The sequence below is a fragment of the Meleagris gallopavo genome, chromosome 4, assembly GCF_000146605.3.
Source record: "Meleagris gallopavo isolate NT-WF06-2002-E0010 breed Aviagen turkey brand Nicholas breeding stock chromosome 4, Turkey_5.1, whole genome shotgun sequence".
NCBI classification, from domain to species: domain Eukaryota; kingdom Metazoa; phylum Chordata; class Aves; order Galliformes; family Phasianidae; genus Meleagris; species Meleagris gallopavo.
Window position 1 is genome coordinate 59132559 of NC_015014.2, and position 11204 is coordinate 59143762.

At 39.7% G+C, this 11204-nt stretch overlaps 1 protein-coding gene across 2 annotated transcripts; it reads left to right on the plus strand.

Moving 5' to 3' along the window:
- Positions 1 to 35: 35 nt before the first annotated feature.
- On the plus strand, positions 36 to 10908 carry HS3ST1 (heparan sulfate-glucosamine 3-sulfotransferase 1). Of its 2 annotated transcripts, none has more exons than XM_010710418.3 (2): positions 36 to 405; positions 8163 to 10908. In XM_010710418.3, the coding sequence occupies exon 2, from the start codon at positions 8292 to 8294 to the stop codon at positions 9252 to 9254; it is 963 nt and encodes a 320-aa protein (XP_010708720.1). In that variant the 5' UTR covers positions 36 to 405; positions 8163 to 8291; the 3' UTR covers positions 9255 to 10908. The 2 variants fall into 2 exon arrangements, with proteins under 2 accessions (XP_010708720.1, XP_010708719.1); XM_010710417.3 differs by lacking the exon at positions 36 to 405 and adding an exon at positions 1843 to 2743.
- Positions 10909 to 11204: the final 296 nt, after the last annotated feature.

The window sequence follows — 11204 nt, forward strand, 5'->3', positions numbered from 1 at the left end:
GAAGGTTTGGGGTGCGGGCGAGCGCGGAACCCCGCTCGCTGAGACGGCCTCCGGGAGGCATCGCTGTCGTGGAACGAGGGGAGAAAGAGTGGGGAGAAAATGGGGTATGCGGCCAGCAGGTCTGTCCCGATCTGTCCCCTGGGCAGTCTGTTTTCTTTGCTCCCGGTAGGTGATGTGTCGGAGCGACAGAGACACGGCAGGCGGAGTACCGGGCGTGGGAGCGGCGTGGCGGAGCGCAGGGCTCCTACCTGGCGGCAGGGCAGCTGGCGTTGCTCCGCTCAGCATCTCTACTCCGTTCCCACGGCAGGCGCTGGAATCGGGCAGGTGCAGCGCACCCAGCAGGAGGGCGGGGTGGGCTCGGGGCAAAACCTTCACTAGAGCTCACTTCTGTTTTGCCTGTCATAGGTGAGCTGCCCGGAATTGAACAGCGCAGGCATGGGGCACTGCTGGTTTCAGCGTGTTCCAGAGCTAAGGATGAGAGAGGTTCAAATTTTGGGGGATGAAAAGATGCTGGGAGGCTGCGGTGGTAGTCTTGGTCTGCTCTTGTCTTTCAGTCCTTGATAAGGGAAAAGCACCCAGCTAGATACAAGCAATTGCACCAGCTTTGTTGGCTGGGAGGTAATGTAGAGGGCTGTCCTCTCTGTTTGTGCAGTAAGTTGAGGGCTTTTGCTGTTCCAAGACTGTACCTCTTTGGGGGAGCAAAAATATCTGGGAAGTCCCCTGAATACCATTCTTGAGTGGTGTGGGGATGGGGCACCTGCAGGGACATCCTTCTGGCATGGGAGACCCCTTCACTGCCTGCTCTCACGGCGAGCCTCTGCAGTGTGTGGCGAGAGGCATGCTTAGTAGAACAGGTTCTGTTCAGTATATGCCCATAAATTGTCTGGCTTTCAAACTCCATGTGCAAACGATAAAATATTACTATATTTTATTTATTCATATCTGTGTACGCAGATATATATCTGCCAGCATTTTTTGCACTCCTGAACAAGTGCATTTCCCACCCTGCTCAGAAATGAGCACCTTCAGTAACAGTGCAGCTACTAGCATCTGCTGTAGCACTCTCACACATCCAGCCTTTCAGCACACACCTTTTTCTTTTTTTTTTTTCCCCTTTCCCTTTTTGGAAAATGCAGTTTTTTTGATAGTACACTGTCAAATGAGTGCCTGCAGTAGGTCAGTACCAAGATTATACATCTGAAGCCAAGCCAGCTGCTGCAGTGGAGAGGCACTGATTTAACAGAGTGAATTCCAACCCCAGAATTGCCACGTTCTCATCCATGCCCACTCCTTGCAAGGATGCTACCTTGGGTATTCTGAATTAACCGTAAAAATGCACGACATCACACAAAATCAGAGTGCATAAAAAACTGCTTTCTAATCCATAAGAATATGTGCATGAAAGAGGCAGCCAGAATTGTTTTTAGCCTATTGACCAGCCTGGGATTTCTCCCTCCCCACCCCCAGAAATGCCACCCAGAGCCAAGAAGCTACTGCAGCTCCAGATGGATGCATTTCCCTGAGAAGTTTTAATAATTAGAGAGCGAGAAAGCTGCAAATATCCCTGGGCAGCCCAGGATGGAAGCTTCAGCTGGGTCACCTCGCTTCCCACTCCTGAGCAGGAAGGTTCCCTCCAGGTCACCACGCAATGCTCTGCTTGGTAAAGGGATTGGGTTAGTTAAGTCTAATACAGGCACGACCTCACCACTGCTCTGCTCCAGTATTATTCTGAAGTTGAGTACCAGGAAGGAGGCAGACAGAAATCAGCTTTGAGTATAATGTGAAATATTACTTAAAGGGTTACTTACCTTTTTTTTAATTTTTATTTTTATTTTATTTTTTGTTTTGTTTCTATTGTCACTTTCAGTATCTTGCTGGTGTTTGAGACAGGGCCCATGTTGGTAAAGTGGTAGGAAAGTGTTGCTTAGCAGAGGTAGTGGAAATGGGATTGCCTCACGCGCTGTGTTCCTCTTGCAGTACATTCTGTTAAGGTGAGCCTTTGTACGGAAGGGGGGCAGGACGGACAGAGCTGCCTTTCACACAGATTGTTTTCCTGGGGAAAGGTTTGGTGAATTAGAAAGCAACTCTGTGCGATGCACTTCTGCTTCCTCATTAGGTCATGACCCGTTTTTGAGGGGAACTGAGGGAACTTCTGCATTTTGAATGGAATGTTTGGGCTTCTGGGGGTACAAGGAAGGCAGTGATACAGCATGTTTCCCTCTCTTTATGGGAAAAAAATCCTGCAAGGTGCTAAGCAATTGCTAGAAGAAGATGGTAAGGAGATTCCATATTAGTATTCAGTACAAAAAATTCTGTGCATTCCGAGCTTTTTCAGGTTTATTTTTATTCTGCTGTGATGTCCTATTTTCCTTTTACCTGCATGAGATTCTTTGGAATGTACGGTATTCTCTCTTCTAAAAAATTTTTATGATCTCCTGGCATAAAACATTGCAATGGTCCCTTCTGACCTTAAGAAAAAGAGTACAGCGATATATATAACCACAGTCTATTATAAATTTCCTACTTTATTGCTCACACTGGAGCTGAACTCCTTCTTTAAAAGGGACGAACTGGTGACCTAGCTAATTTGTATAAACTGTATTTATCACAGCAGGTGCAGACATGGAGCAGATCTCAGCCAAAAATACTTCCTATCAAGTCAACCTTGCTCAGCTTGCTAAGTTCCCCTAACCGAAATTTAGGGACTTGTTAAGAAATACTTCCAGAGTCTTGGCACATATAGGTAATATATCTCCCTAACTGCACTGAAATGATGATTAGATTTCTTAACATGCTGACTATAAAAGTGAAACCCATGGTTTAATCTCTACTCATTGTACAGTATATTTTAATATAACTCATGGAATGTAGTCTAAGGAATAGATGGGCAATATCACTGAAGCACTGTAATACAGATTAATACAGTTTCTTACCTTTTCACCTCCCCTCTTAATACACAGATAGCTATTTTTAATATATAATAAGGTGATCAATAGTTTATGCCCCTAGAGGTTTATGGCTTTGGTTGTATGTAGTTCTGGTTAATGTAATACGGTTGTTTCTGTAACACTCAGTAAAGTAGGCAATTGCCTGCAGTTAATTAGTGGACACTAGAGTTTATGCATTTCACTGGCACATGTTGCTTTAAACTTTTTTAAAATGCAATTTATAAACAGTATGTGGGATAGGTGTGGGAAGCACATTGGGACATTGGGACATTGGGAGGCCATTTAACAGTTAAAAACAGCAAAATAGTATATTTCCAGGGTATATTTTGAAGAAAATGAGATGCTTTATAAACTAGATCAGATGGAAAAAATATATATATATACTCCTTTTCTGTTCAGGAAAAACTCTTAACTGATCTGTAAGTGATAGCTGCATGTTTGGTCCTAATCGGATACAAAACGCCACTTGAAAGAGCTCATACAAACAGCTGAGGAATGTATCTTATGACAGACAACATCTCCTCTTAGAGGGGTTGAATATACACTGTTCATTTCAATGACCTGATGAGTTTCAAGTACACTGGAATTGATCTAGTTCAGTTTTCTTAAAATGCATCTCTGAATACAAATGTTCAGAGCACTGGCTTTTCATCAGTACAGAAAGGTGTTTGTAGGGTTAGCTCAACTATGGATTTTTCTCCCAACAGAAGTCCACGTAGTAGATCTGTGAGCACAGCTAGTTTTAACCGGTGACATCAATCTGACTTCTGAGTGCCCAGACTTGCAGTTCTAGGGCAAAGGGAGATGCAACCCACGAGCTGTCCTGGGGTTCTATCCCATCTGCAATACTGAGAATTCCTTGAAGAGCAGAATGTCCCCCTCCAATTCTCAGCTCTGATCTCCCTCTAGAGACGAATCTCAGCAACTGATCTGTAGTTCTCAATTGGACCAGCCTGGGTTTTTGCAGATGTATGTGAAGATCCTTCCAGTGAAGGGCTTCAGCTCTGCAAAGAGCAAGTGAGGATGCCTGAAACTTTAACGTGGTTTTTCTCAACACCTGGGGAAAACATAAAACTGCAGTTTCTGTATAATGAAGTTGAAGACATCTCCATGTGCATGGAAGAGTTCATGCAGTCATCTTTTTCCCAGTCACTGTCCTGGCAGCAGATGTGTCCATTAGCTCTGCTACACCTCTTGGTGCGTTGATTGTTTGTTTGTTTTGTGAAGTATCTGCTGTCAGGTTGCCAGCAGCCTGTATATCCCACTTAGAGCTGCCCTACAAACAGTCCTTATGTTCCTTCCCACCTGCTCCAGCAGCCAACTTGATGTTCTTTGGAAAGTTCAGCTCTGAATGCACCCCCACACCACCCTCAGGCAAAATGAAGTTATCAATCTTATTTTGTTAAAGCTAATAAAACTAAGTGTTATATATAATTTAGGTAGTTTATGGCATCTTATTGGGAGAAGATAAACATACTGAGGCATTAAAATACCATAGTAATGTGTTAAGAGATAATCAGAAGTCATAAAAAAGCTACATAAATTTCAAAGAGTACTGTAATATGCTTAAAAGTCATTGAAATACGACAGCTGCACCCTTCATTGTGTTTAGTGAGGAAAGGTTCCATTTATTTCCAAATTACTATTACTTTTGGAAGAGGTTTTAATCATGAAAGCTGATCTGATTGGCACTGTCCACACCAAATCTTGTTGAATAAATAGTATGGCACATTTTACTAATCAATTGGAGAAAGCTGAAGAAAAGCTTAAGAAAAAGCAATTAGACTTCTTGAATAGTCTTGGAATAATCTTCAAAGCGTCATTTAACATAAACTGTTTCTTTTACCAACTTGCTCGTTTACTTGTAGCAAATGCAATGGTAATGACTGTCAGTTAAATTTTTGTATTAATCTGAACTACAAAGTCACCGAGTGCAGTCATGTATGCTCTGCATGACTTGTGGAGGCAGTGAAGAGAATTCTTAAAGCAGAAAAGTAATTTGGCAGAGTGGCTGCTATAAAATCTTCAGTGCATGCTTATTATTGTTGAAACAGTTTTTCAGACCCACAAATTATAAAGCTGTGGAATACACGTTTGCATCATTTTATATAAACTGCAGTAATTCTAGCCACCAAATTGCAGATCTGTTCAAAGCATTGAAGAGGGCAGAAAGAAGAAGGCTGAATGACAACCAATTTACATGCAGTTTTATTCCTGGACACCGCTTAGCCCACACAACATATGTTTTGTGCTGAATTTAGAGGATGTCCATTGTGTTTTGCATTAGTCTAACACAACGCAATAACTGGTTCAGATCTCAAACCCGTAGTGTTTGAAAGAAACAAAGGAGTCCAGAAGGAGAAAGCAGACAAAGCTTTATTCCTTGCAAGTGAAACAACAGTAGCTTATATATTTGGGATGGCATAATTACTGACATGGTTCATTGGATAAGGACAGTAAATGCTATGGATTCTGTGGGAGTATTCCAGGAGTGGAACAGAATTCATAGCATTTACTGTGTTCACACTGTGGAACATTTGATGCATCTGCGCCTGAACAAACAGTTGTGGAGGAAAAAAGAAATCAAGCTCTATATGGCTGAATTATAGGACACTCTATGTTCTTCTGAGTATCATGTAGCAACTGAAAGCAGTGTTTCGTTTATTTAAAAAATAATATCCATCCCTCCCCCTAGGTATTTCAGGTAAGAGCAGGAAGACTGAGGCTCAGGGGAATACTTGCAATGTGTCCCTTGATACCATGCCTGTAATATCTCATAAGTGAAGAGCAATGACAGTTGAAACAAAAGTAGAGTTAAGAGGCACTTTTAACTGGACCTTTCTTTTCCTAGAACTTTCCTATGCTGTACTCAGCCATAGAAAATCTTGAATAACATGGAATTGGTGGTGGAGTACTATGCAAACTATGAACTTAAAAACAATCCCAATGAATTTAAAAACAATAATCCCAAATAAAATAACATTGCTAAGATCACTGTGTTTTCTTATTAATATTTGAGATTAGTAGTTAACTGTAAGTTAATCTTTCGAGAGAAATAGTGCTTATCACACAACTCAGCTGAAAGCAGAACATATTTCAAATTGACTGCTATACAAATAAGGGCTCCTACCATTAGGTTTTAACTCCTTTCAACATTAATTCAACCTGTTCCCCGGAATCCTATTATGCCTTTCCAGTAAGGTGTTAGGACAACGACTCAGGCTTTCTATTTATGGAACTTGTAACTCTTAAAATATGCTCTACAGTAAGTGGCTATTCCTTTAATCTGTGACCTTAAAATTCAAGAGTTGATGTTTTGTAGCTCTTATGTTGTCAGCTGCCCATCGGGCACTGATCTAATTAGGCCATTTGTTCAGATTACTATGAAATATGAGGGTAAAATATTTAGTGAGGACATCAGCCATGTATTTACCAATACTGAATTATTTGCTGTCCAATCCACAACCACCACATCCTCTACCCCCTCCCCGCATGACAACTTTAGTGAGGGGCTAATAACTGGGATTATTTCTTTTTGAAATTGAAGGAAATTTAGCTGAGAATGGTGAGGACAGGGAAAGAGCCGTTAAATGACAGCAGAAATGGAGTTCTCTCAACCACATAAAAATCATAACAGAGACAAAAAATGGAAGAACAACAAATTTCTCTGCCAACTTTTCTCACGATCAGACATCGCAGAACAGCATAGGGCACAACTTTGTGTCCAAGACAGGACGTGGCCATGAGCTCACAGCCCACAGGCACCCAGAGAAGTACAGTTCCTTTGACTACAGATTCATCGAGGCACGCTGCTTCCCTCTTCTCCCAGCCTTGATTTCTGCTTCCTAACAATACCACTGCCTTGTAGCTCTTTACAAGTGATTAGAAAAGGGAAAGCAGGAAAGTAATAATCAGTAGCAAGCATAAGGAAGCCAGTCTGCTCCATTCAGGATGGAGTCATGACCTCTGTAAATGCAAAGCTATCAAACAACTTTCTAGATGACTTGGAAACACGTCATTAGTCCCTGTCACACTGGGACTTAGCTTATTGTGGAAAAGTCATTAGCTTCTTTTCAGATTCTCTGGAGAATTTCCAAAACCTAGTCCTTGCTGTTCCTCAGGTTGTTCATATGTAATTTATTTCAGCCCTCATTAGTTAGTACAGTATGCATTGTTCTGAGCTTAAATTCGTAATTACAGTAGCACAGTAAGGCAGAGCAGTCAGATGCTCTGCCATCATGGCTTCCACTTCTAAATGGAGTTAGACAATACCACAACACTTATAATACAATAGCACCAGCCCTCCACTGAGCTTATAGGACTTACAAAAGCTTCCAAATCTAGAGCTGTTATACACAGCCAGCTCATAACATGACCATCCAACAGATCTGTTATGTGTGAATTCATTTTAATTTCACTTCAAGCACTGCATTTAAAATCCCGACCTTTACCTTAAAGATCTCTTTACTTTAATAAATAAATAAAGGATAAAGTTAGTTGTTTACATCAGACTGGCTGCCTGACTCTGGAAATTATCTTCAGCAATATTCATTGCCTATTTTGTCCATGAATATTTTGTCTGGGACCACAGCTTTTAGTATTTCATTGGTGCAGCCTTGCTATAGTCTACAGTTTCACTCAGAGCCCTTCCTAACTTCTTTCTGTTAGAATGTGGCCTTCTCACATTTCTCTTCATATCACATGAGCCTTTTTCTCTGGAGACTTTACTTTTAGGTTACTGTCATAACATAAATTCATAGAATGGCTTGGATTGGAAGGAGCCTTACAGATGACCTAGTTCCCTTAGGAGACTGCATGACCTTCTATGAGGAAGCTTCCTTGTTCAAGCCCTTTGTTTTGTTTCTAAAGTAGACCTATTGCACATTTAAAAACAAACAAAAAAATGCACCACTTCAACTCCACTGAAATCAAATTTAAAAATAATAAAACCCTAAATCTTGGGTCTTAGAAAGAGATTGAGAATATTCATGTCTCCTGGTGACTTGCAGTCAGTTTTTCATAGCATTATTGTATGTGGCTGTCTTTAAGAATTTAATTCTCTCCGATGATTTATGAGGCTAGAGTTCAGAAATCTAAAGAAGTTGGTTCAGTTTTGAAAATCAAAAGATACTCGCAGTGTGGCTTTAGTACTAATATAGCTGAGTATAAAATAATGTGCCTGTCTTATTTTCTTTTTTTCTTTCTTTCTCTCAGAAAAGTTTCTGTCTGAGAAATACGCATCCACTCAGCAAAACAAAAACAACTTTTAAAGGTTGTTCTCAGTAGAAACCACTCCATGCCCCATTACCTGCTTGAGTGAAACCAGACTAAAGAAGTTCTGTCATGGCAGCTTTTCTGCTGGGAGCTGTGCTGCTCATTGTTCAACCTCAGATAGTGCCTTCCAGACCGGTTATAAATTCAAAGGCTGAGACTTCTGCTCAGTCTACTCAGAGAGAGCTTTTAAAGAAAACATCCCAGAAAAATGACTTCAAGGAAAACATTCACTCTAATGGATCATGCCGGCAGCTGCCACAAACTATCATTATTGGAGTGAGGAAAGGTGGAACAAGAGCTTTGTTGGAGATGCTGAGTCTTCATCCTGATATTGCAGCAGCAGAAAGTGAAGTCCACTTCTTTGACTGGGAAGATCACTATAGAAATGGATTGCAGTGGTATATTAATCAAATGCCATTCTCTCATCCCCATCAGATCACCGTGGAAAAAACTCCCGCGTATTTCACATCACCTGAAGTGCCTGAAAGAGTTTATAACATGAACCAATCTATGAGACTACTCCTTATTTTAAGAGACCCAAGTGAGAGAGTACTGTCAGATTACACCCAAGTGTTCTATAACCACATGCAAAAGCACAAGCCGTATCCCTCCATCGAACAATTCCTGATTAAAGATGGTGAACTCAATGTGGACTACAAGGCAATAAACAGAAGCTTATACTACGTTCACATGCAGAACTGGTTGAAGTATTTTCCCCTTGATCATATCCACATTGTAGATGGGGATAAACTAATCAAAGATCCCTTTCCAGAAATAGAGAAGGTAGAGAGATTTTTGAAATTATCACCACAGATAAATGCTTCGAACTTTTATTTCAATAAAACTAAAGGCTTTTATTGCCTAAGGGACAGTGGTAGGGAGCGTTGTTTACATGAGTCTAAAGGACGAGCTCACCCACAAGTAGATATTCGGTTACTTGAGAAACTGCATGAGTATTTCTATGAGCCTAACAAGAAATTTTTTGAGCTTGTTGGCAGAACATTTGACTGGCACTCATTTGTGGCAAGTTAGTGGTAAACGTGAGAACCTATGTTCTGGTGTAAATTTAGAAACTTTAGAACTTTAAAAAGGGCATTTAAGCTATAATTTATTTGTAAAAATTCATAAATACTTCTGTACAGTATTAGATTCACAATTGCCATATATACTAGTTATATTTTTCTACTTGTTAAATTTGAAAGCATTTTGTATTGTTTTTCATGGTTGTTAACATTGTGTATGATGTGTCTATATGAAGAAAGTAAATTATTTCATTGCAGAAGATACTCTCTTGAGAATGTGTTGTCTTTTTAATAAATAAGAAATTCATTTCAACAAAACCCTTCAGAATTATTTGAATACTTCAGTCTTTCTGAACTTTATCCTCTAGTTGCTAATGAATATGCTAAACTTTCCATTTCCACTTTTATTACTCTAAATTGTGGTCTAATAATTTCTTTTTATCTGAAAATATTCTTGTAATTTGAAAATTGTTCTATCCTGCTTTATGAAATTTTTTCTTGATAATGTGGTATTTATAAGTGTTGGGACATGCACACCTAAAGGACAGTGGAAAACTGTGTCATAAAGCACGTTAACATCTGTACTTACCTTCCTATGTAGTAACCTTCCAGCGGTAGTAACTGCTGCTCAAATTCTTTGGCAGAACCCTACTAGTTTCACGGCAAATTTTTAAAGATTCTGTGGGGAGCAGCTCATGAAATCGGAGTTAAGTGCAGAAATTGATTAATGTAAAAACTTTCTACAGTCTATGAATGTATATATCCTTCATTATGAAAGAGAGGTTTGAGAGAAGAATATAAGCAATATGGGGACATTTTAAAGGCTGCTAACTGCTGTTCCTAAATTTTATGGCACACATTCTTTCCCATTATTGAAAACCAATGGTTACATAGAAAAATTAGCTGGTCTACATTCTAGTAAGCAGCAGCTTCATTCTTATAAATATTAACACATTTTTACTGTATTGAACACTTTTCAATGAGGTGAACAGCTGCTTCATGTAACTTAGAAGTGCCCATGGGCTACTATTCAATTAATCTCTTTCCAGGAAATGTAAAGCCAAGCTTTGGATCCAGCCTCGGGTACCATGGAATTAAACCAAATTCCAGGAACTTTTATGGTCTTCCATCTGTTAAAAATGGAAGTTAGATGCTAGTACACTGGTAAAAGTTACTGCTTTTCCTATCTATGTTAGTTCTGATGTTCCATTAGACATCAATTTCTAGCATTAGAGTTAATCCTGTTTCCACAGAAGGCTTACTATAGTACTTTCATTATGAGCTCCTAATTTTCATGTTATGATCTGAAACATACCCTTTGAACATTCAGTGACAATACCCTGTACATTTAAACTTGTTACTGATTGTTTCAATCCTTCATAAAATTTAAATAAATGTAGATAAGTTAATTTTTCCCAGTGAGATGGTTCAAACTTGGGCACTATGACAAGGTACCCTCTGGGTGCAAGTATCCCATATTATGCTGCTTGCATGAAAATTTGCAGATGCTTTCCCTCTATCCCACTACTTGTGCACTTGCCCAAGCTGTATTCAACCTCAGAGAGGTTGTTGGTGTTTGTTTCATAAAGTAGACCTTTGATGAAAGCCTACTATGAAATGGTATTGTACTCAATAAAATATTTTCTGAATTGCATCTTTCTTTTCTCTTTGTTTATAATTTTCTAGTTTGAAAGATGAATAATTAGGATTCAACTTCAGTTTAGTCTCCAGTTAAATGTTGCTTAAGAGTTCAGTTGCAGCCCAGTGAATTCAGAGAAAAGCAGTTGCTGGCTGCTGGATTGTTGGGCTGCATGGTCCATTGCTGGTCCACTCAGAATATACAAAGAGTGGATAGTTTCTACTGGCAATAATGTTGCATCTTTCACAAGACAGATACCAAAATAACAGGCTTAATTAACGTACCGAACAGAACAGAACAAAACAAAACAGAAACATCAGG